The following is a 26521-nucleotide window of genomic DNA, read 5'->3' as shown; positions in this document are numbered from 1 at the left end:
TTGCAGTAATAACACTAATCACCTTGAATAGGAGATTGGTTTTGAAGGGGAAATCCGCTGTGCGATATTCTTTCCCTTCTTCTGCGGCTATGTTTATTATTATAGATAACTGTGCGAATTTAACCCAAAATTTTAAAGGCTTACGGGATTTAAGAGGCGAAGTTATACGAAACTTCTAACAAGTTTAGGGAAACGTTTTCTGGGTGTTTGTGACGTATAGTGCAGTATTTCCGCTAAAAACAAATTACAAGCATCAGAAAATGTCTATTCTACCTGAAACGTACAGGACTGTCTCTAAAATCCTTTTGTTCACGCGACCTCCTGTTTTCTACGCATTATTCTGAGTTGTATATTGACGTTGACGCATACCACCCTGCTGCCGTTAATGCCGTTGTTACTTTTATTGTTTCGGTGCATGCTGGTGTGTTCCAGGTGAAACGCACCCATTTCGTAACTCCGACGATCTATGAAACCCACGTTACTTCACTGTGGGTCAAGCAGTATACACTGCTGTTACCACTGCTAGATATTGGCAATTCTGCTAGACAATGCGTAGCAGCACAACACAGAATAGATTAAATTAATCGGCTTACCGAGCGAAGAGTACCTAGCAAAGGTCATTGCTGAAGCAACGCTCACAACACTGCAGTGATAGGCATTCTATGGAAATGGAGAACCGCACAAAGAACAAACCTATATGTCGTGAAGATGTCTCGTCGGACGGCTTCATTCTTGCTATGCAATGAAGGTCATGGGTGAACACTGGAAAACCGACAAAACGAACCCATACAACAATTGGCCGTCGGAAACAGTATAGAGGTGTGTGTATTGCGGACCTTAGCATACTTGAAAGGGAGCTGAGCGCTGATTGATTTTAGTTCATTCGTCCACACCCGGAGGTCTGTTGTCCTCAACTGAGCTGTCCAACGTCGAGCCCCCGCAATGTGGCTTCGCAACTGATTATGGTAATGAATACTCGTGGAAGCCCGCTAAATACATAATCACTAATTAAAATGGACCGAAAGCAGTTGGAGAGCTACGCTCGATTGACATGTCTGTTTCCTATTGTTATTGTTTTGTTTATGAAGGAAAGTTGACCGATGGATGCATACAATAACATTAAAGGTTGGATAAGTTAATAAAATAAATTGCAATCGAGTACTACATATGGCACTGCAGCGGGGTAGATGGGATGGGACGAGCAGTTCTGTTCTCTTCTTTTTAACCTCAGTCACATATACCTTTCATTGAGAGACATTACCACCATATGCTTTATAAATGATTCACAGTATATTTATAACGCTTTGGAAAATGATACTTTCTTATGCAGTAAGCAAGAGGTTTTTTATTATTTCCATGTATGTAAATCTATTTCAATTGGTACATACCGAACGTGAATGTAACACGATTATAACGATGCGCGGCGAAAACATTAAATTCTTAGGTAAATGTGTATGCTTCTCGGACGCATAAAGGCTGTATAAGGCCGCATAGTTCGCCAGTAGCATTTATGTTATTTGCAGCAGAGTGGTTCATCGGAGTTCGGACAAACTTCCAGCTGTTCTATTCTAAACTGTATTCTAAATGCCAGAAGAAAACGAGTTCTTAGGAAACAGTAATTTTATTGATAATAATATGATGAATAATAATATAATAACGGACGACTTTTATTATAAATAAAAGTCGCCCGTCATTTTCTCTGTTTGCTATTTATTTTAGCTATTATTCAATTTTTGCGCGCTGGACGAACTCCCGCTAATATTAACACATTCTTTTGCCTAAAGTCGACGGTCCATATAATTACCAGCTTTCATGCGGCTGCCTGGTATCTGAGGAAGTTCCTTGATAGGATTCAAATATACGATGCTCGAAAATCCATCAACATGATTCGAAAAGCCATCTTTGATATAAACATTTAAGTCAACGGCGTTTTGGCACGAAGAATATCAACTGCCAACGGAATTACCCAGATGAGCCGCAAAATTAAAAATTCTTGCATTCTTTCTTTAAGCTTTTTTTAGTCGTTTTGAGCTGGCACATTTTTGGGATCACTACCAGTTGATTTTCGCTGAGATATTTACTATGTCGTGTATCTGAGCGACACCTAGACGAGCTTGCATAACGCTTGACGCACGATTACTTTCAAAAAAAATCATTCTACAAATCACTAGTGATCACAGCTGAAGATGCAACCGTGACGCAATAAACTAAACATCTTTCACACATAGGATGATGACCAACACAGTTTATATCATTGATGTTATACGTGACAGGAACTTTCATTATTATTATTATTGTTAAATTTTTTGTTTTTTTTTTTACATTGTGTAGTCATGCGACACACCGCTGGTTCGGCGCGATGGAAACTAGGTGTTTTGTAATCTTTTTGCGCGTCGCTCGTATATCAAATTAGTTTAATTTTATAATATAATTATAATTTTATAATTAATAATAAACTATAACAGACCATGCGTAACGGGAACTGACCCTGGTAACGCTGCTTCGTTTTTCTTTCGATTTATTCCCACGATAGTCGCGCGTCTAAAACTGATTTCTCATAGCCGTGTATGTATATGTCTCTTTGATTCACCAAAATTTACAGCAGCCTGTGAATCATTTGTAGGACAGAGTTCTCACGCTATTGAAAGTGATGCTTTCTAAGTCTCGCTTCTAATCTGTCGATCTCTTAAATTGTAACAATGTAGCGGCAGCATTTATGTCTGACATAAGTGTCTATTAATCGAATGTTTGGATAAGATTCGTTTAGTCGGAAAGACCATATCGTTAACTAATTTTCCTGTATCCTTAATATTATTGCGTGCTATAATGATTGCTAGTTATTTTTCCTTCAAATTTTTTACAATTATATTTGAGCATATTTTATTATGATAGAGCGATGGATGTATATATAGACATTTGGAACTCCCACGTCAATGGTTAAGGCTGCATTAGGACTTGGTCAACGAAGCAGTCCGCTAATGGGATCATCAGGCGCTGTTATTGATAGACGTTGATATTTCTGAATAAACTGGTGATTTGTGAAGTACACTTTCAGTTGTAGACTGTGCTGTGTGTACACGAGTGCTGCTTTTTTTGGTTCGTATACTTTCACGGTTGATACCACAGAAACTAACGCTAAAACAAATTAACGCAACTAACACGAAAGGTAAGAACCTCTAAATCATTTCTACGCAATAATACAGGATACGGAAACAATCTAAATTATTTACTGATATCACGACAAGGCTTTGAAGCATCGGTTCTGGTACCCCATAAAAGGGAGTAAGTTGACACACTAGTCCTTGTCCTTATAACTTTTATACTAGGAACTGTCAGCAAATAACATCGAGGCCACATTACCCATATGAATTATTAACACTAGCGCTATACATGACGCATAGACTTTATTATACTAATTTCATCCTTTTAATCAGTATAGATTTCCCATAACAGACGCAACATTCTACAAGGTGCGTTTTACTCAGCCAGATTACGATGTCGATTGCGGTCCTACTAGTGACGACGACAATCCGTACACGAACAGGCATCTTTTGTACTTCAATACTAACAATGCACAGGCTTGACACAGGTGCCGACTCGCTTAGTGAATGGATATATGAAAAATGAATGGTTACCGTAACGGAAGATCCATATGTGTCTGCTGTAAATTATTTTACTCTCTACTAGCAAAACTTACCTGACTGACATACGCTCAAGTGAAGTGTTGAACTATTCAGCCAAAAGTTCGGTAACGGTATAAATTTTTCGAAAATCCCTTAGCAAAAAATGGCCGAGCATATCGTTATTGTCAGCAATTGGATTCAGAGATCCGTAAAATATTATTTATGGCAGGATAGGGGCTCCGATAATCTAATATATATATAATAAGAAAATCTAATGTAAGAGAAACATCAAATTAAATTTTTATTTACTATTATTATTTACTGTGTACAACATGCGGCCGACTAAAGATTGACTATCTCATTTTGCTAGCATTCTGGCTGAATGTTATTGACCTATGTGACCACGCAATAAACTATGTGCAATGTTACCTCGACGTAGAATTCCACACCGACAACGGTTTTGGTAAAAAGGCAATTCGGCCTATTTGATTTAGCATGCTTAACCTAAACAGCAGTTGTGCTCATAGTATGGCAGCAACATCTACTGGTAACAATCACGCTGGCCTGTCTTTATTTATTCTAGATAAAAGTAACAATTGTGACCACAGCTGAGCGGTGGTTTACAATCATTTGCTTGCGTTCAGAGCCCAATATAGCTACTGCGATAGGATGTCAATATTAGCATCCTATCGCCTTCGCTGACATAAAACCTAACGACTTTGACCGTTCCTATTGTAATTAGCCAACTAACTAGACGATTATTCTGTGCAACTTTCAGCTGATTAGAGTCACACTTTTCTGCATCCCTTGGCACAGTCCCGGGTCGCACGTACCAGCCCCAACCTTGAGACAAGTTATATTATTGATTGCCATTTACAACAGGTTGGCATCAGAATACAACAGATAGCCTTACTGTTCTGCGCCTAAGGCAGTAGAGTAGCAGCGACAAGCACGATGCCAGCGGGGACCATCGGCGAGAGTGATGAAGACGATTACATTATTCCAGCGGCATCGCGAGCAGCGGCGACGCCAGCAGCTATAGAAGCCCCCGACCCGTCTGCGCCCAGTTCGGATCTAACGTCAGCTGTCTCTCTAGCGTCTCCTAGAGGCTTACCCGCCACCGAAAATCCTACCGTAACTCTCCTACGAGCCGCCAGAGGTAATGAGCCACTTCAATGCGTTTAATACAGCCGCATTTAAAGCAGTCTATTACCTGCTTCATATGGGCATATGCAGTATACCCCCAATTCTGACAGAAGCTGTTAATCATATTTATCTAGCACCTGTTATAAATGTGACGTTGGCAAACACAGGAGCAGGCTAGTAACCTAAACCATTGATTTTCTCTACAAATAGACATTCGTCGTAATCCAGATGTGTTCGAGCATCAATCAGCTGTTTTTTTAAATTATTAATCAATTTTGCAAGCGATGCTACTTCGATACACTTGCACCGAGTTACCGGTGGTACCGAGGTATTTACATGATTTGAATGAATACACGTCCTTCGTATTACTTATTCCGTCATTACCCGTGGCTCTATAGAAGCTGTCTGCACAGACTTATTCGCACTCAGCTATGGGAGCAGATGGCTACCTGTTGTTAGCTACCTAGAACAAACAGTACTAATTATAAACTTTGTGAAGCCGACATTCTAATTCTATTAACAGTACGCATAATTTATGCTTGATAATTCCTTAGCCTATATAAGAAAGGCTAGCATTACTGCTATAGACGGGAGGACATTACACTGGGCAAGTTCGTCTCCCTCCAAAACATAAGTTTTACTTTTGACTGAATTAAATTACATTTGTCTCTACAGCTTCAACAGCTAAACGTGTGGTAGAAACACACGGGGAAATAGCCAGTCATGGCGTTACCTCTGTTTTCCGTTCTCGAGCTAAGCTTGGTTCGCCTAATTTTTTTTTGCCTTTATTAAATTCAGCAAAGACTATCTGCTGTCGTCCTAGTCCATTACTTCATCTTAACCCAACTAATATCAAGACGTTCTAAACGAATGCAGGACTTTCCACTAAAAGCTTTCCACTCTGTAGAAAGAACTGAGTTCATTGCTCTGCAGCTGTGTGCGAGATGAGTAATTTATCCTAGAGAAACTTGAACAAATCTTAGATCCTTTAGAACAATAGTAAAATTTTCCTTACTAGATCATAAGTGTTCAGCAATTTTTTTTGTAGGTGGTAGTGCCAAAGGGCCTTGTCACTATAGCAGCGTACAAGACGATAGGATTAGTTAAAAAATTTATTTGTAGCTGTGCGCACGGGGGCATACATTAGCGAGCCTGATGCGTTTTGGTTATACTTATCGTTTGTTTGTTACGTTGCTTACAATATTGTCTACTATATTTAGGAACGTACTTCGCTTACTAAACCAGACAATCATCTTAAAATCCAGTGGAGGAACAAAAAAAATCAATCAACAAGTCAGCCACCATTAACAAAAACATCGAAATCGCCCCCGATTAATCGCCCCCGATTGACTGTTGTACTATTGTGTCGATCTGTTTTTTTTTTACAAAATGTAAATGAAAAGCGCCCGTAAGCTGTCGTTTGTAAATTATAATTACTTTAGTTTGCGTACTTTAGTTGCTCAACAAAGTTTATAACACGGTTATCCAGGGGTAAAAAAATGTTCGAACTTTCATCTTGGTAACTTTATAGAATAGAGGATTTATGGTCGAAAACCAACTGCTGTGTCGATGTTAAGACGAATCTTTTTTTCTTGGCTCGAGGCGTTGCTAATAAATGTATCCGGAATGATAAGAAAAGTACGGCGTTCATCTAAAAGGAAAGAAACCCGAACGAGTAATAGGACCATTTGCTTCCGTGTCATCGGTTGCAGCGGAAACTCAGGCCTTCCACTGAACGGGTTCGAGTCACTCTCGCGTACTGTTGTTCGATGCATTGCTATTCTTTTGAAGTAAATTATAATATAGAGAACAAATAAAATGCGAGCTTCCCGAAGAAAATCGTTGTTCAGCAGGTTGTTGCTCGAAAAGGTGTATAATTGTTCCTTAAAGACTTGGGCAGTAGACTCTGCCCGTCTTATTTTATCATACCATGAGGTAGTGCAATCGACGAAAGAAGCACTAGAGATACCGCGCACCGTTAGCTTACCGCCCGAATATAACTAATTGTGTCTGCCCCAAGTTTCTAACGTGCACTTTAAATACGTTCATACGGTGCGGATATGAACTCATTACCATTGAAATATTTTAAAACTATTTTGCTCTTTTGTGACAACATTCGTTCTGTGCCTGGTTCTACAGAAAAAAAAAATGATAGACTCCCTGGCGGAAAGCCAAATAAGAAACAGCTGTGATGAAAGTACGTTACTGATGTTACTTCTTCATTGTGCGATGCGTGCCTTGTCAGCAGCCACTTTAGCATAGAATTTAATTCGATAAGTTTGAAGCTCAAAAATGGAAAAAACTCAATACCAGGTTGACCGCATTAAACGATAAGAAATCTCCGTCGTTCTCGAGACCCTTACTGTATCATTAACGGTAAGAAATCTCCGTCGTTCTCGAAACCCTTACTGTATCATTGCTTAGTCGTAGGCTCTGATACGGATACATAGTCATTGTATTACATTGCAAAAGAAAGCTAATATGAAGCTGGACTTATGGCCGAGATGAAATCTGCGGCTTCTCTCAAAATCAGGCAGGTCACATGCTAAGCCGTTTTTGTTTTTGTAGATCAACCAATTAACGCGTGTGAAATCCGGTCCACACTGAAGGCGTCACACAATTCCGCCTATATTCATAGGATAGTTAAGGCATTTGGTAGATCTGATCTAGTAGTTGCCTTATATAGTATAATGTCATAAAGTAATTTAGGTTCATTGTCTTTACGTCATGATTTATCTTGTCTGTGATGCTAAATGAGTTGAGCCTTTGAAGTAGCCTGTTATGGCAAAACGGCAGAATATTCCTAGACAAACTGTCTAATGAGTACCTAGTTTTAGTGTTACAGATCACATATGACATAGTATAGCATTGCTTGATATACCTAAACTTCCAGAAAACTCAACGGAGCGCAGGTCGTCCCCAGTAACGACTTCTGCGACAGGCGAGAAATCCGTGCAGAAATATTCCGTTGCAAATTTGCCGCTGCTTAATTGCGCTCCTGCAAACACGACGCTTATCGAAGGATTTGTCACAAAACACAAATCAACGCCAAAGGTACACGGAGTTGGACCTACAGAAAACGGGGTTCCTATCACGCCCAGAGGGGTAAGTAACTGTAAAAGGCTGTTAACCTTAACAGTGGTATAACGTATTTCTAAAAGGCAGACCCTTTAGTAACTGTAATTACCTATTTACTTGCACATTACTTTATTCTCTCGATTCCTTATCTTATCTGACCATGAAAGTAGGACGGCCAGCTATAATCTACTGCGGTTCAAGAGAGCAGGAACCCGAGCAATGTGCATAAGAAGAGGAGAACCTATGTTTTTGTGTAACTCATCACAATTGCGATATTTTTTGAAAAATTCACGCAAATTATCCGACTGCAATCGCGTGTGCTAGAAGTGTTCTATTGTTCTATAGGAAATATGTTTTGCTTCTTCTAGATTTAGGTAATACTTGAATGTACAACGCCTATACGCTATATATATACTCTTTGCCAGCCAAGTTTTGAGCTGTTTTGAGCTGTCAAGTATACTACCACTTGCCATTTCACTTGAAATTTCACTTGCCAGAAATTGGAAAAGGTGGAAATTCGTCGGCGCGGTAAATTCTAGAGGATGATGGGAGGGTGCCCAGGAGCCTTTTTTTTAGACCCTTGTAAGGCTAGTTTAACAAATTTTCTCATGTGTGGCCTGGTATTAGCATAGGAAAGAATGGCTTTGTCCTGTTTACCTGCTCTGTGTTGAACAGGCTCGTTTACCTGCTCTGTGTTGAACAGGCTCATGTAATAAATTCAATACACTGTCATACATATGTCCTTGTTGACCATCTTGTTTTTTCAGGCCTTAATAAAAAGATCCTTCCAGTTTCACTAAATGCAAATTATGGTCTTTTTCGAATGAAAGGCTCGGACCTATTCATTTTTTTTCGTTGTTTCATATAGGTGTGTACATAGTTAATCTAGTTACCTGCAACATTCGCTATGGAAATTTGTCGCTATGGCTACCTGTTGACCGGTGCCGCACGAGATGTTGAGAGTCATTGAGCAAGCGTGTTTTTATAAGTTTCACCCAACCTATGACGCATCCAGGCTTCTGACATCTGATAAGATATACATTAGAGTCTAGTATTGACAGCTAATCTGCTTGGTCCATTTAACAAGTTGTTTACCATCGAAAATTCTTATGGAATTCAGATACCCAACTAGAATAGGGTACATCCTCTAGGCCCAAATTCCATCCTTGAGCTCCCTTAGAATAATCTTCTCAATTATACCACTACCTCGCGCTGCGTTGACTCCTTTTCGATTTTCGTAAAAAGATAAATGACGACGTACTCTGTTTCGTCAAAAACGAAGTCTGAACTTCATGTAAAATTCACTGCACCATGATAAACGTATGTGTGTACATATGGTACATATACACTTCCGTGTTTGTATATTGTATATAAGGTCGAATAGTGTAAAATGCAATATAGTGAAGTCTTTGGTTTTTTTTTTTTCACAAGCATAGTTCTTTTATTTTCAAATGATTATCCGTGACTTCCTGTTATTCAAATAATCATTCACGATTACAATAATATACAATATAACCTATAGGATGAGGTAGTCTTTAGACAGAGACAGTTTGAAAAATGGTCACTTTGAAAAATGGTCACTTAACAGGAGACCTACTTTAATGGGTTAAGTGTCGCTTTGAGATGAGTGCTATGAAACAGTGTTATAGAAATTTTACAGATTTGGCCGTTGAACCTTGTTCGGCGGAAGAGCTAACGTCAGCGATATACATATATATATATATATATATATATGTCACGTTCAGTATAGGTAGCGGCTCTTAGGCGGGCTGATATGGTACCTGATAGGTGCTAAACAACCATGCGTTACCTGGACATGCCCACCAGTTCGCCCAATCTTGTTAAGTCCATCTCTATAATCTTGGCCGACAGTCAGCCACAATTGCGAAATTTGCTTATTGAAATTGTTTATTGCCCTCACATCCGCTTCGGGGCAGAACCGAAAAAGCCCTGTTCATGCAACACAGTTCAGTGGTACACGAATACATCAGCTGCCCAATAAAAGGATTCTCGAAGTCGACGTGCTACCCTCATAATCGCTGACTTGTCGCCATCTTAAGCGTGACACTGAGATGACAATAATGAAAACCTTCTTGTCCCTGTTGAAAAAGTAGTTGAATGCAGAGCTTGGCCGTCATGCCCATATACGGTATCCGATATCTTTCAGCTGTTTCAAAAGCGCGCAGCCATATGCTTAAGCTCTGTATTGTAGTCTTATGCCTACACATACGCGTAGCGTGTGCGCAAGCGAAGTAAACGATGAAAAGGTGGTCTTTCCATTCTTCACACAGAACTCGATATTTGGTACTGGCTCGCACTTTGTATCATTGAGTTTCTCGTTCGAGTCAAACGCTCTCTGCCTTTATGTTGAGTTCCGTGGGTCTATGCACTCCATTCACCTAGCTAACTCGCTCGCTCGCTCGAAGTCCCGCTACTGCCGTTCGCGTTGTTCATCGTCTATTCTCCTATTCATCGCGGTCACCCTTGCACCACCTACTCCTTGAACTACTACGCGAAGACTCAGCTTGCGCGGCGCGCCAAACCCGCTCTTTAGCGGCAGCGACGGCTATGTGACTGACTGGACAATATACTGTTAGACTGTTGTGTAGCGTGTTCGACTACCACCAGCTGCGCGGCACCAAATTATACAGCATTAGTCACAAGTCGTAGCCGTTTACTGTTGCACACTCGGGACATTCGCTGTATCACATCAGTCGGCGACTCATTCGACAGATCGGCTTGCGTTTGCCCTGCGTGCGTGTAGAAAGGTACACATTAATATTAAATACAACAAATCATTACATTTACGTTACCGGAGTGTCTGTGTGTTTGTGTATTTGTTTGTGCAGGTGTTGAGAAAAAAAGCTAGAAATATTACACTACGTGTAGGTTTGGTAGCCAGATCTGGTTTTCGGTGCTGTATCCAGATTGGAATTTTGGAATGATCCTAAAAACACAACGCGAACTAATTTAGTATCGCGATTACATGGATTACCCTAGTATCTGTGATCAATGAGCGCAATATTGCTTGAATACTCAGTGAACACAAATAGAGAATCACTGACGGCTGTTCCTGACCAAATGTGAATAGGACAAGAGTTTTTTAGTTTTTTAGTTCTTGCAGCTTCAGTTTGGCAAGGTCGTCGGTATTTATTTTATTCGCTTTGGTATTTCGTACTTTCCCACCGTCATTCAAATGGCAGATCATTAAGGAAATATCTTCAGAAAAAATCGCTATATAAGTGTAATAACCATTTACTTCTCCCATTCGTTAAGCTATCGCCAGTCGAGATTACCGTTTGTTCATCGTCATGCGTGCATTCTAGCTATTGCAACGAAGATACTTATTCTGTCTCTTCTGATTTCATCCAGGAATGTTCTCATGTTAGTACATAGCTCTAGCACTATAGAGCTTCTATTTTGAACTGCGTCTCTAATTCGGAGTCCGTACCGCTCGCCAGATCTCTCTATCGCAAATACGGAAACTATTACATTGGCATTATGGCTTTATTCAGTAACGTGCATCTTGAATTTTGCGTGCAACTGGATTTTGCACTAACGCACTATTGATAAAAAAAGTTTTATGTCGATTTTCACTCAGTACGATACGAGAACATTTCTTTAGATAACATAATTATTCAATACAACCCCAAGATAAAGGCCATAATCAGCGTTAGAATTCCCGAATATGCCTCTGCCCTGCGCATTTGCTCTGGATGTTGCCTAGTGCTAACTGTAGTTACTTTTTCAAACCCAACCTGTTTTGTCCTACACCTAATTCCGCATTCGGTGCTCCTTTGCACCATATAGGTTGATCTGCCACAATAGCTTTTACCTCGTTGCAGGTGTCTTATACCCTGTTTCTAGTAATCCACCGCACTGTTCTTATTACGCCGCTAATTTGCTACAGTTATTTAATCACCGTGTTTTAGCAATTCGATTACGTTATTTTTGTGTTTCTTTTCCTTACTTTTCTTCGTTTATTCAGTTACCTTGGTGTAGCGCTGCTCATTACGGGATGTCGGTGCTCAGGCGTTTTACCCTACAAAAAGAGGATGCATAATAACCGTGCTCTAATGCCGCGCTTTTACCGTTCCTTTGTTTTGTCTTGGTTGCAAAAACCATATGACTATACTACCGCTAATCCGTTAGTCCTTATTACGATTGTCTCGTTATCTCACGACGGAATCATTTATTTCCATCTGATGGAACTTTCATAGCTTTTTATAAATATTAAGCATCTCAGGAAATCTAATGTGAATTTGACAACCTAAAGAAATTTTTTTTTAGGTTTTCAAATAAATTAAAAAAACAAGGTTTTACGTATTGGTGAGGAAGTACACCGCTTGAATGTAAGGCAAATATGGAAAAAATATTTCAAATTTTGTAAGTATACTTTTGTCTTTGTTACGCAGAGCTCAAAGTACTAGCAAACTTTTGTATCTGAACCTTTGAAAATACTCAGTTGTTGTCGTAAAACCCACCAAAAATGCTTCTTTCGATTAGAAAATATGGAAAGTCTTTATTTTCTGCAGCTTGAAGTCGATTTTCCCCAAACATATCATTTTCAGTGTAAAATTTCCTCATGATTCAAAACCTACATAATCGCTTAAATTCGAACCAATTTTAACTACCTATTTATCATAGCAAGCATGTATTTATGCACAATTTTCGATACTAAAAAAAGCCAGTTTTTTCTAAAACGAAACAGCACACTCATGACTGTTAAAAAGAGCGTACTGGTTTCGCAATTCGAGCGAAGATCAACTAGTATCCAGTCTTTCTGCGATGCATAAACCCTACCAAGATTAAAAACCGACGATCCATGCTATTACCGAGTTCTCAGGGGACACACCGAAAGATCTTCAATAGGGTTGAGATCTAAAAAGCTCGAAATTTATCAAAACGACTCAATAACCAATTTTATCATTTTTCGGTATTTGATATAGCAATTAACGGCCGTTTTAAAGTGAGGACTATTGATTGCCTATCGGGTGGTACGGATGAGCCTCAACGCTTAGTCTGATCGGAACTTTTGACTATGTTGACCGTTTGTAAGCCATTTTGAGACGTTTGACCTGCCCTCAACTCAAATTGAATTCGGTTGAATTTTTTGCGTATACCATATATAAGCGAAATTGTAAAGAATTCACAATTACTAATATCGTTTAACGCACGGATACTATTCGAAGTTCTATATGAATAAAGGAAGAAATATTCTAAAGACGACTACTTAATGGTTTAGATTTTAATTTGAATCTGTAGTTGCGGTGGAGGATGGCTATGTTAGATATAAGCGCTAGAAATAATACTACAAGCATATGTAATCAATTTATCGAAATATCTTTGTTTAGAAAAAACAAGCAAAATGGCCCAACCTCTCTCTATATATATATAGAATTGTTGAAAAAATATTGATCGTTTTCAAGCCAACATTGAACGAAGTATTTTTTATATTTTAAAATAATGTTACTAGGCTAAATATGGGCCATTTTAATCGATACCTTCCACCATTTTTCCGGTAACACCATAATCTATGTTCTAATCATAATCTATGTAAACGTCTGTGTTTTCCGAGCGAAAAATTGTGACAAGTTACTTTTGCATCTCTTCTTTAGCACCATTAAGAGGGTTTCGCAGTGACTGAAATAGTCTGGTAGTGCAAAACTCAAGCAATACGGCAGATGCATAAAGGTGTTCCATCTAAGTTCTTTCAATCTTTGTTGAGTAGCAAAAAATATATGTACTTTGGCTTTGTCGTAATGCAAGGTAACGCATTTTCTGTTTACTAGTTCCAGTGGATTCTTTAATGGTTTGTTGTAGTTGATGGCAGTAAAGCTAGTAACTGGCACTTCGGCCATCGCGACAGCAACTTATAGTGCAAGATTTCTTTTTGATTTCGTTCCAAAGACGCTGTATTATGACCTTCGCCGTCAGTCTGGCCTTTGCCATTTTTTGCTTGTGTATTGTTGGTGTGTGTGATCCACTTTTGATCATCGTTATACAAATGGTTCAACTTCGTTACCATTCCGTGTACTTACGTAGATGGAACTACGATAGCTGCTTCGATTTGTGTGGCACCCACACATCCAAGTTATTCTTATAGCCAGTTTTCTGTGAATGATTTAAAATTATCTGGTGGTGGATGTCTAGTTTTCGGCGGTATTGTAACTAATCATGTGTCGATTTTGGTTAACTTTCGCAATAACTGCTTCAGCTTTTTCTGCAATTGGTTGAGCCCTGCGATAAGCATCTTCACACTGATATTTTTATAATCAAAGCGACAAAGCGCATATTGATCATAAATAAGCACACACTTCTTACGGCCTTTAGTAGTGATTGTGCCTTCTTCGCAGTAAAGTTATCAAATACAAGGACTTTTTGCAGAAATATTTTTTTTAGAATACATTTTTTACTCATCTTCGAAGCGCTAAAATCCTAGGCCTGAAGGAAGCATTCCAACAATTTCAGCACATCTGCTACAGTGAAACCCTAACTTTCAACTGATACCACGCCGACCCGATCCGCCTCCTATCACTATTGCCTTACCTGGTTAGAAAAACGGTCAATACTTACATATACAACTCATACTAGCGTGAAGGTCTCAATTACGATAATCATAGACCGTTTCGACTCTTATTCAGAATATAGACGATGAACATGGCAGAGATTGGTATAGAACAATGTACAAGCGGTTGCACACATACAGGAAGCCCCAGGCAGACCAGGAAGTGATTACCGTACGAGTCAAGCGAGGTCTTGCACATTACAGGTATACTTGTATTAACCTTTTATGGAATATTTGATAAAGTTATGTGTAAATATATCTAGTAAATACCAATTGTTGGTACAGCAGAATGTATATCTAACGCATATATGTAAACCCTATGCATCTGTAACAAATATAGTAATACAGCCTACAGTTGATCATTCAGCGCCAGCACAGCCTCGGTGTTTGCTACCAGATGATATGTGAATACCGCAATGCCATTTAATGTAATTGAAACTATTGCGCCCTTACCACAGGTTGCAGCATTTATTTATCATAGAAGTCAGGAACTTCTACGGCCATTTATAATATAATAAAAAATCTTTTGCAATTCAGGGACGACGGCTACGTTTCGGAGCCAGAGCATACACCAGCTGAGCGGCGCCGTTTCAGTGAAAAGCGGTGGCCTTACGAACATCCTGAATATCAACGACTCAGTTCTGAGAGCAACGAGCAGAAAACATATTCATCCTATAGGTAACTGAATATATTTTTCGATCTCGCCATTCTATATTCTTCTTTGTTTCAATTGATCTTTCACAACGTAATTGCCGTACCTGTCATAAAGCACACATTGACAGTAAGTTCTGAAAAAAAAAGTGGAATAGGAGCTTCCCTAACAAAGCTGATTCTACACGAAAGTGGACCGTAGTCATTTTTGTAATACTTCTTATCTTACCTGTTTTGTTAACATAGAGTAAAGCCTAAAAGGATTGAGGATTATCAGCCAGGGGATTCATCGGTGAGTGCTGTTGATAGCGCTGTTCAGCGAGACAAGATGTATCACCAGCACAAATACAATCCGCCAGTTCCGACCCCACCAAAACCAGCCTAGTGAGTAGGAACTGCTATCAATTTACATGAGTTAGAAACAGAAAAAAGAGCGCTACGCCTAAAGACCACAAACGTGCTTGTCTTGCTAACCCCTGCGACTAACACTAGCCTAGGTAGACATTTAATTGAGACCAATAAGCCATGAAGCACTGTCTGTTAAAGCGTTCCTCTTCTCAGCGTCTTCAACGACGACGATTCCTATAGGATGGTCAAGTTGGCCCAAGATCTGCCCCCAATCACCGCGAGCAACGCTACGCAACGGGACTGGTATCGGAGCGTTCAAAAGGGGCATGATATCCCACTTGGAGGACTCCGAAAGCCTCAACCTTCTCCGCCTAAGGGTATGCGGACAACTTATGAGACTTTAATTTAGAACAATAGATCTATGTCGGCAATTTTTTTCAATTTGCTTGTTTCTATTTTCCGGCTTGCGCGCTATATTAATCTCGTTTATTTATACCTTGGTACGGCTAGAGGTAGTACTGAGATAGTGTATTTAAAGCGCGCTCTAGCTATTGTGCGCTTACGATAAAGCAACTACCATATCTATTTTAATTAGGAACCTGACATACTATAGATTTACTTATATTATATATATATATATATATAATAAATAATATCATAATAATTATATATATATAGATATATATATATATATAATGTGTCAGAATGATTAAAGGAGTGGAATCAACTATATATACCATACAATATGAAAATTCGTTTTCAGAACTCCGCGTGGGTCCGTGCCCCGTTGTGCAATCAAGCAACCCCTACGAATTTGATTTTTGCGGTAATTATCTATTTCTGCGTTAGTAAGTAATGCAACCTGATGAAGTAATTTAATCCATAAATATGTTAGTGCATTTGGTATAAACAAAGTGCCAATAACGTACGCTTTATATTATACGCCTGGAAAACCAATAAGCCAACCATATTGTAGTATTTTCTAATTCTTCAAATGAAACTAACATTATTTTTTGCCTTTTGATTTTAGCAGATGCGTATAAATTCCTGGAGAGTCAAAACTTGGCGCTAGAACGTGACTACGAAGATCTGAAGGCGATGCGCCAGCGCAAGGAAGAGGAATTGCAGCAGTTTCGCGAAGAAGCTCAAATCAAGAAGCAAATCCAAAATGAGGTATTCATTTATACATTCTGTCATCCTCATAATTTAATTTGACCATGCATTTTTATCTTCAGTTATCGGTCTCCTTTATTTCTTTCCACCAATGACTGTTGATTCCGTAACAATTTGTCCGATATTAGGCAAAAGTGTTTGAAAGAGATTATAAGTGTGCTATAAACTCTGCTGTCCGTGTGTTTTTGTAAAGTACTAAAATGCTTGCCATAACGTGTTATGAGTAGGGGCACACTTTCGCCGACGAACTTTTCACCAAATCAAATAATTTGCAGCTGAACATAGCTAAAAAACGGTAAGCATACTTTGTAAATCCTGTCTTGATATTATCTTTCCTACAAGCACTTAACTGACTGCATTACATAAGGAGTACTTTTCCAATTGATAAATTGCAATAATATGTGTACAGGTGGATCAGGAAATGAGGCGTTATCATGATACACTACTGTCTGGCAACAAATCCCCAGTACCTGGAAATCGATATGACGGTTCCGCCTACGAGACGGTGTTCTTTACTCCGGATAACAAAGAGGTCATTATGCTAGGCAGGGTCATTTACGACTTTGTAGCTCACGCACCCAGGTACGACATTGCCAAATTTGAATTTACCAGCTCGATTCGATGTCTGTTTTTTAATCTTAAATACTAGTATGAAATACTTTCTGCGATATTACAGAACTAATTCTTAAAATCGAATGCTTTTCACAGTTCATTGGTATTTGTAGATTACTTTCGTTTAAATCCATCCGTCTTGCGCTGGACGCTGCATAGTTCTTGGAAAACCTCTTGGAAATTTTGTCTGCATTATGACGGAAAATACCAAGAAGCCAGCCATATAACATAGAATTTTAACGTCAATTCTGAGTCCATCTGATATATCGTGCTAGAATGAAATATATCATAAATTTTTACATTCTGTATGCATACATTTATCCAGTTTATTTTGTACGATATATTATATACAGTAATTTTCCGAAAATGTTTTCTCGTTTGTTCTGCAGGGAGCTGAATTTGAAAAAGGGTGACCTGGTCTACATTTTCAAAAAAATTGATCGCAACTGGTATGAGGGAGAATGTCTTGGACGGTCTGGAATCTTTCCTGTCAAGTAAGTACGAAGGGAAAAACACCGCTTAATAGAGAACTCTCATCGTCAGGCAATAAGAGTAACATTAAGTCTATTTCTACAACTCACATGTAGCGTGTTATTGATTTGACCCTATGTAACAGGTATGTTGATGTATTCCCGCCATCATCAATCGATACGCTTGCTGGAATCAAAGTGCAAGAGGGTTCAGCTATTGGCCGTTTCAATTTCCCTGCCAAATCTGCTACTGAACTCAGTTTCAGAGTAAGTATTCTATTTCGGATGAAACGTGGTGGATGTAAGTGGAGCGATGCGCTAGAAAGACGAAAAGTCTAGCAATATTTGCTCGCACTTCTTGCCACTAACAATGGTAAATGGGTGAATAACCATCTAGAACAATATTGAAACACCTACGATACTGCGAGGTAAACAAATGAACGGGTCAATTTTTGCAGGGTGACTGTGCTCACTAATATGAAGTGTTATTTCCACTTACCGAATCGATGATTTCTTCTGTTCACTTCTCTATTCGACTATATATTTGATGCTGTTTTCGACTTTGCATTCTGTTTTTTTGACAATCTAACAATGTATTTGCTTTGTTGGTCATACTATCATTGTTCACATTACTTAATTTTTACATTTAATAGGTTGGCGACAAACTGCAGCTGATTCGTCGCATTGATCATAACTGGTTTGAGGCCAAGATTGGAACCCGCCGTGGGCTCGTCCCAGAGAACTACCTTACCGTTGTTGCGGAGCCCAGCGAGATTCGTGTCCCAAAGTGAACAGCTGTTTTTAATTACTGATCACAAATACCTGTTTAGTGTCACCTAACTCTAATTCTGCTGAAGATCTAAGAGAGCATATTGTCAACAGTCAATACGCTCTCTCAGCACAGTCTGACGCCTGAGTATTGAATTTATTTACTGTTGATTAAAAAATTACACGTACCACGATTATGGCGATATATGATAGAGGTCAAATATCTGCTGATCAAATCTGTTAAGTTTGATTTCTGTTCGTTCTGCACCTTATTACGCGGCAAAAGGAATTATCCCTGCAAAAAAAAGGCCGATTCTCGTTTTGTCAACCAACCTCGGATAATTGAAAACCTGCTTTGGTTTCGGCATAGTTAATTTAGTACACAACATTTTAGCTTGCTCGATGATTGTTATGTTTTTTCCGTATGAGCTTACCTCCCGGTTGAAGAAAACATCTTTTTGTAACATGTAATAACATTCAAGCCTTCCTGTTTTGCCTTCGATCTCTTAAGACATTGTCCAAAAGACGATCATATTTTTTTTCTAGAATCCTGCCGCTCTTTTTATAATATCGATATTAAACTATTCATTTTATCACCTTAAAAAGGGTCAGCTAGCCCTAAGACCCACTTCTCAAGAATAACTTAATTGATTCGTTATCTTGCATTTTTTTTATTCAGTTATTCAGTTGTTGATTTGTTTTTCGTTTTGTTATATTACGTAGTGTGAAGACACAATGTACCAAAGAGATGGTAGGAGTAACTTCATTTCATATTCGTAACATTATTACTAACTCGAAAAAAGGTCGAGGCTTCACAAGGATTTGTCAAAAGATGGATCCTATCAGAGAAAGAAGGCTTTGCGATTTTAAATAAAAATTTATAGCATAAACAATAATAGTAACTTATACTAAATACTTACATCGCTGGACATGACTTTATTTGCACATTATTTGGCCTGTAGAGTAATACATTAACTTGAATATTAATCCATTAATGAATTATGATCAAGCAGTAATAGCACAATCATGTGCCGTGATTTATGATTTTTATTCCTGGATTTTTGATTTCCGGGCTGATTCAAATTCCTGGATTTTCACTGGCAGGTCCTTTTGAAGAACAGTGCTACTGTACGGCAACAATATCTCAATACTTTCTGTAATTATAATAACATCGTATTCAGCTTTCTCTCTCATCTCTAGGCAGAGTTATTATTGTTTACAAGTTGTTCTAGTGATAAGATATTTGCGGTGCAGAAAATTTATTATTTTATGTATAACTGGCTTCGCTTAATAAATATATTTATTAAGCGAAGCCGGTTACACATAAAATATCTGATCCTGCCACGCGTGTGGAGTGCACTATTGCAGTCAAACGCTCAGGCTAATATTTTAACAGCCTTTGCAATGTCGTCACAAACAATAAGACTATCATACAAATAAGTTACGGCGAAGGACAATGGTATTGTAATGGTCAAACAAAAGTTGTAATAAAATACAGAGTTCTCTAAAGAAACCAGCAAGGTCTTTTATTCACACCTTTCTGCTACTCAAACAATTGAATTCTTATGTCCAATAACTGTTATAAATCTTATAGAATTACGTCACGTTCTACCAAGTAAACCTTCAGACCCAGGATATATATATATAATATATATATATGTAAAAACAGGTATATTAAACCTAGAAGATACTTCCTGTATCGTATTCCTAATAGTGACTCTAATTTGACGGTTAACTTTTGACAAACGCTACGTGCGATCAACAGCTGTAAAGAGCGTATACTTTTATGAAGTATGTTTTTTGATTAACATTTTATCGACCAAATAGCACACTTCGATATAATTTATCATAATATAGCAGCATATAATATCATAACTATATTAAATGAAAAGTGGAACTCAATAAAAGGGGAGTCAGTAACAAAAACAGCAAGCAAATAGTACAAACTTTTATGCGCTAACTGGTCGACTTATAAAAATTCAACCCAGGGTTAATATGGTAAAAATGATGTCCTCACAACAACTCTATCGAGCGCTAGATTTGGTTAAAAGTGAAGTACAAAATCAGATACAACACACCATAATCCTAGTCTGCTGTAATTCCTGAATTTGCATTTTGAAAGTATTCGACAACAACTTCAAGCTGAATGTACTACTTAAACCAATTATGCTTTACCCAATATTTTCCTTTTATACGAACACCCGAATGAAGACTTTCTACTGTTGCCTCCTATTTTGTCTCTTCAGGCTAGTGATGAATCTAACACAGTGAACGTAAACTACTGAAGATAGAACACGAATAGCATTTAATAGTCATCAGCCCTTTTTATTATAAACCCGCCCGACTTAGTGTCGGTAGCTGCACGCCGCAAACAGACGATTTATTCTTTATCACTACTTCAGTTGCTGCACTATCATGGCCACGTCACCAAAAGTTGAGCGAGTTATTCCAACTCCCTCACGAGTTTGATTGTGGTCAATAGGTCAACAGCAGCAGCAATATGATTAAGAGCAATATCATTAAATTCGACCACATCAAAGAGGGAAGCAGGAAGAAATGTTGGCAAGCTGATTGCAATTACGAAACCTGGCCGTTTAAAAGCTGCCGCTATTGGTAGTAATATACTAGCTCCATATAACTTAGATTTTCTGGAAGGCGGCCACGTCCACCGACTGGACGTAGTCCTCGAACTCTTGGATTTTTTCGCTAAGCTCTTCGATCGATACTTTGTCGTCCTCGACGACACAAACAATCTGAAGCTTGTTAATACCATAGCCGACAGCCATAAGCTTTGAAATGCCCCACACCAGACCGTCCATCGTGATTGAACGTACAGCGGCTTCGAGTGCCTTCATATCGGTTTCATCGTCCCAGGGTTTGACGTCGAGTATGACGTTGGATTTTGCAATGGGGCCAGGCTTTTTTGATTTCTTTTCGGCGTAAGCCTTTAAGCGTTGTTCACGCACTCGTTCGGCTTCGGCATCAACCTCATCGTCCGATCCAAATAAATCCATATCATCATCATCATCACCAGCAGCAACTGTTGTTGGGACAACCTTCGCTGCTGCTGCAGTATCGCCGGCTTTAGCAGCGGGCCAGGCCTTGCGCTCGGTTGCTGAATATGAGCTAATGTGCGTGTACCTGCAATTAAAGCAACAAGGGGTAATAAAATATTAGTTGCACCGTGCAGTTTATAGATACCAGGAAATATATGCTGCATTTAAAGGTGCTTAAAACAAGTCGATTTAATCGTGCTTAATATTACGTATAATATGCAGCTTCGGTTAGCCTCAGGTCTACGCATTGAATTTGATTTCGGTCACTGCATGAGATAAACGAATTATCTATCTACGGTCTTGCGGACTAAATATCGCTTTTGTCCCAAGTAGAGGTTCTCATTTAAAATGTTCTTTCATTATACTAATACTTCTCCAATATAAACAGAGGCAGACAAAGGTTGACTACCATAGTCAAATACATTTCTAGTTATCAGCATTGGAAACTACGAGCATTTCTCCTCGTTATACATTTCGATATGCACATTATTTTCTAGAAAACCAAAATATTTTATTCTACTTTTACTCAAGAGATAACATCCTCAGAGCACATACGTCTAGACACGCGCGCATTAAGAAAATAGTGTCAAAGTAAAATGAATTTGTAAAGAACAGCTGGCGGTAGAATTTTATTAGTTTCATAGTCATATTTAAACTTTTTACTAAACCCGGATCACCCTCCCTCGAAGTGCCCCAATTCGTTCAGGAGAATGCCGAACAGTCGGAAAAGCCGATGTTGTTCGGCGACTTCAAAGTCAAACTTCAAGCATTTAAGTTCTGATAGAAACAAGTGACTTGAAGCCACATTTGCAGGCGTTCCACCATAAGTTGCTTTTTATGAAAAACGTTAATGGTCATTAGTGGCAAAAGTAATTTTGTCATTGAATGGAGATATTACTGAAAATCACTTGACGGGAAGAGTAAACTGAACACTGCACTCACCACCGGGATGCGTGAGGGAACTTCGCAGCGGACGGATTAGATCCAATCTGATCTATCGTCGCCATATCAGCCTGTGTTGGAACGTAACCCGAAATATAGCTGGCATTTTCCAGGTGGTCATTAAGTTTCCTAAGGCCATCGTCAGTCTTCAAATCTCCGAAACTCATTTTTTGCCTCGTGATGTCCTCAATCCACGTTGCCGGAACTGCTGCGAAAAAGGCCGCGCTGGTTTCGTTTCACGCCGATGATGACGCGCCAATCGATGTGTCCGCCGGGCTACCCAATTGGTCCGAAGAGTGGAGAGATCTGACAATTCAAAGATCCACATTAAAATCTATGGCTGACTTCTCGCGCATGTCAGTTGTAACGTACATCTGAGAAGCAAATAAAATTATCCGAGAACATTTTCATATAATCATCAACAAATGTTATTGACAAGACTTTCGATAGGATTTACTCATAAACACTTAGCTTTATCCGCATCGGGTCGTCTGCTGCTTGTCTTGGCTCGCGCTTTCTGATGATGCTAATGATCAGAAAGTCAATTTTTGCCAATAAGTGCGTGGGACATGCGTTGTGAAAGTCACTAGGTGGTCGTCAAATAATAATGCTTTGGTGAGCTACTCTCGATCGTTCCGTGTATGGACAGGCAGTTGACGGAAGGTCAGCAAACGACGATGGAGTCTACGTTTCCACGTAAGTGTCTGCGTATTGAACGGGTACACTTTCTTCCGTCAGAACCCGGAATAGCTTGCACCACTAAATCTTACTGAGTATCGTCAGCAACAGTCAAGAGCTGAAGGAAGAAACAGAGCTCTGTGCGAGGAGTGAGAATTGAAGAACCAGTCGCAACGTGTCTACATTCATAGCCAGAGCCAGTTAGCTGCTACAGTCTACTTCGAGGTCGACCGGCACGTTGGCACTTCTAACGGCACCATATAGATGGTGCAGACTTGAAGGGTCTCTATAAAATCTCTCAACATATCAAACGTGTTCCAGATACATCAAATAAGCTGCATCTTATCTTCAGTTGAAGTTTTTCCGAATACCCGTTTATAACAATAACAATAGCAGGATTTTGTTTCTTAAACGATGTAGATCGTTATAACACAGTCGAACACATTATGTTAAGATAGTACAACCGACCAATGAAATGAGTTATCGTATACTGCTATATATATATATCGTACGACTACTGTAAACACATCATGCAAAACTACATAGTTAATATTTTAAAAGCATAGTTAATATTTTAAAAACTATTTTGTAAAATCAAAAACTGCCAAAGGCTATCATAATGCCTATATTTCCTTTTTTTTTTGGTTCACTGCAGGAAAAGTTTTGTTCGAAGCATTGTTTTCATTGATTATATTCGGCCACTTATAGGACACAGGCCACCTTTAGGTTATTGCGTGATCATACGCCATAATAAATATCAGTGATTATTAGGGGTGAATCACGCTAAACTAAACGCTCCCTAAAATATGGCGTAACAGGTTGGTGTTGAGCGCTTTGAATCAACAGATACTTAGTTATATTTCAATGGATGGTTCTCCAGTTTATTAATGGAATAAATAAATAGGTAATGCGACGTGACGACGAACGACTGCCTTTTTTCATCACGACGTATTTTTCTTTCGATTTTCATGCGAGCGAGTCTTATCTGTTTTTGATAATTTATATTTGAGTGATTATGATGGGAAATAATGTATTAAGGCGTTTATGAAGGATCAATTTTTACGAGTTGTTAATTATGTAGTATCCATATTGGATTGTGATCGTAGTGTTTAGATTGAAATTACAGTTATACTAATATAATAGATGTTATAGGATTTCACTGAATGAAAATTCATGTTTTCAAACAAAAAATGTAACATTTGTAACAATTTTTTTTCATGTTGTACCATAATGAGCATATGCTGGTCCTTGATTGATCGCAACCATAAGAGCTCTGACTCTGTTGTTGTAAAACAAAATGAAGTTATTCAACTATATTATAAAGACACTAAAGTAATATACTTTGACAAACAACACAGACATAACAAAACTGAAAATGATCTGAGGTTTGATATCCGAAAAGATCCGTATGTTTTTTAAAAATTTAACGCTGTAAATACTTTTTTTTTTTATATTTAGAACCCGGATCCCCACTCTACTCTCCATACTTGAACTTCGATCCTTCATACTTAAACGCGGCTGGCCCTGAGTACATTTTCCCGGAGGGTGCTGGGGCTAAACGGGGGCGGTTCGAATTGGCTTTTTCGCAGATTGGGACATGTTTACTTTTAGGAAGTTCGATGGGCTGCTCTCGCGGTCTTATTCAAGGACTCCGTGAAACAAGTTCTTTATCGGGCGCCGTGCGCCGCAGTCAACTTATAAACTACACTATCAAAGGCGGTTCAGGCATTGCTCATCGTATCGGAACAATAGCCGTCATGTACTCAGCTTTCGGAGTTCTACTAAGTAAAGTTAGAGATACCGACGATGAGATCAACACTAGTAAGTGTGGCTTTTGGCCTCGAACTATGTGTTAAGCAACGTTTGTATTGTGCTATTCTGTCTATAAAAGTAGATAGGTTATATTGTACTCCACGTTAGATACAAGAACGCGAAAAACTCGTTAAAAAAAGTTATGATAAAGTACTACCCAACGTTACGACAATACTATAAGAATAATATGCGATACTATAATAAACAACAAATAAGAAACAAAAAGGGGATGAGTACTTAATACCTGAATAGGTTTGAGCGTCTATTTAGCATAAAACTTAACTACTTACGTTCGGATTGTTATTAAAGTTTATTTATTTGGCTTCTTTCTTTATCTGTTCAACAGTTGTCTCCGGCGGTCTAACTGGACTCTTATATAAGTCAACTGTAGGTCTTAAACGCTGCGGAATAGGTGGTGCTGTCGGTCTTGGAATTGCTTCGATTTACGCTGCAGCGACGAGTGAAGCTGTCCGCAAAATGTTCTAACAAGAATCTGTAAAAAGACTAATCTTTGTGACGAATTTCAGCTCTTTTGGCTAGGGTCCGATATGTTAACCTCGTGGTGAATGATATCGGTCTAGTGTTATTATCACTATCGGCTTGTACCTTGATAGTGCAACTGAACTGAAATTGAAAGACGGACGCAATATATATATCATATATATATATATATATATATATATATATATATATATATATATATATATATGATATACAGGCACACAAATGGAGATACACACTCAAGCATGAATATTAGTATCTACAGAAGACCCACATGAAACTGCAAACGCAAAGAAGGACGAAGAGCTGTCATTATGGATGCGTGCACATGGAGGAAAGACTGGAGATGTATCTATACCTACTGTAATATAGAAGTAAGACGGCATGATGTGGTCTTAATGTTTAGAAAAACATTTAGGGTAGTAAGTATTAGATTGGTCCCTGTTAGTTGAATGGGAAGAAGTCAAGGGAATTCATTCTTAATAAATTTTATTAAATACGAAATCAGTAGTTCGTTTTTCATCGTTCGTTGATAGCATAACTTAAGAAGCAGAAAAATCAGCAGCAATAACCTTATCGCAAAAACGTCGTTCTACAAAAATTACTTGAAAACTTTGAAGATCAAGAGTCAGAAAAATATCTACCCGATAAAATGCAGACTTCTCGAATGGCCTCGCGATTTAACGAATTTCAGAAGTGTCTAACAAGTTCGCATCTATGGCAAAAAACAGAACTTCAACGTCGGAAGTTAAGCGCAGAGCAGCTATTATCCAATTTCGTCGTGCAGAATAAAGCATCAATGGGAAAATAAGCTTCATCGCAAATAAAAAGCTTATGGCATTGCAAATGAGTACGCCGCTGTAGAAGAGAAGGGTTACAGCATAGCTTAAAAAAGACAACGATAGGCAGAAAAAAGTGCAGACCGAAGAGTTTATGGATAAGTCTAGAAGTACTCTCTGAAGAAATTGTTTCCAGGTTTATATTACCAAGGAAATGTTATATTACCGTGTCACAGATTGTTCACCAAAGGCTCAGATCCGCGTTTTACCTCAGTGTCTTTTGAGACCAACAAAAAAATACCTTCAGTAGTCAGTG

The 26521-nt window shown here is 38.7% G+C and overlaps 3 protein-coding genes across 7 annotated transcripts; 2 read left to right on the top strand and 1 right to left on the bottom strand.

The window, feature by feature from the left end:
* Window positions 1-486: 486 nt before the first annotated feature.
* LOC111243357 (sorbin and SH3 domain-containing protein 1-like) lies at window positions 487-19950 on the top strand. 5 transcript variants are annotated; one of them, XM_022788779.2, is made up of 13 exons: window positions 487-965; window positions 4402-4782; window positions 7663-7874; window positions 14492-14619; window positions 14953-15093; window positions 15313-15450; window positions 15613-15791; window positions 16178-16240; window positions 16445-16587; window positions 16997-17169; window positions 17589-17693; window positions 17816-17936; window positions 18323-19950. In XM_022788779.2, the coding sequence occupies exons 2-13, from the start codon at window positions 4578-4580 to the stop codon at window positions 18458-18460; spliced, it is 1746 nt and encodes a 581-aa protein (XP_022644514.1). In that variant the 5' UTR covers window positions 487-965; window positions 4402-4577; the 3' UTR covers window positions 18461-19950. The 5 variants fall into 5 exon arrangements, with proteins under 5 accessions (XP_022644514.1, XP_086846649.1, XP_086846653.1 ...); XM_086990523.1 differs by having other exon boundaries at window positions 489-965; window positions 16448-16587; XM_086990527.1 differs by having other exon boundaries at window positions 494-965; window positions 15628-15791.
* Window positions 19951-20741: 791 nt separating this feature from the next.
* On the bottom strand, window positions 20742-22673 carry LOC147758379 (elongation factor 1-beta'-like). Its single transcript, XM_086990532.1, has 2 exons — window positions 22436-22673; window positions 20742-21578 (listed from the first exon to the last, which is right to left on the bottom strand). Exons 1-2 carry the CDS (start codon window positions 22600-22602, stop codon window positions 21077-21079), a joined length of 669 nt encoding a protein of 222 aa, XP_086846658.1. The 5' UTR covers window positions 22603-22673; the 3' UTR covers window positions 20742-21076.
* A 272-nt stretch (window positions 22674-22945) lies between these two features.
* Window positions 22946-25930, top strand: Tim23 (translocase of inner mitochondrial membrane 23). Its single transcript, XM_022788810.2, has 3 exons — window positions 22946-23131; window positions 24572-24934; window positions 25272-25930. Exons 1-3 carry the CDS (start codon window positions 23077-23079, stop codon window positions 25409-25411), a joined length of 558 nt encoding a protein of 185 aa, XP_022644545.1. The 5' UTR covers window positions 22946-23076; the 3' UTR covers window positions 25412-25930.
* The last annotated feature ends 591 nt before the right edge of the window (window positions 25931-26521 follow it).

The sequence above is a fragment of the Varroa destructor genome, unplaced genomic scaffold (assembly GCF_002443255.2).
Source record: "Varroa destructor unplaced genomic scaffold, Vdes_3.0 BEIS01000001.1, whole genome shotgun sequence".
Lineage (NCBI taxonomy): Eukaryota > Metazoa > Arthropoda > Arachnida > Mesostigmata > Varroidae > Varroa > Varroa destructor.
This window is presented reverse-complemented; position numbering and strand designations above follow the sequence as displayed.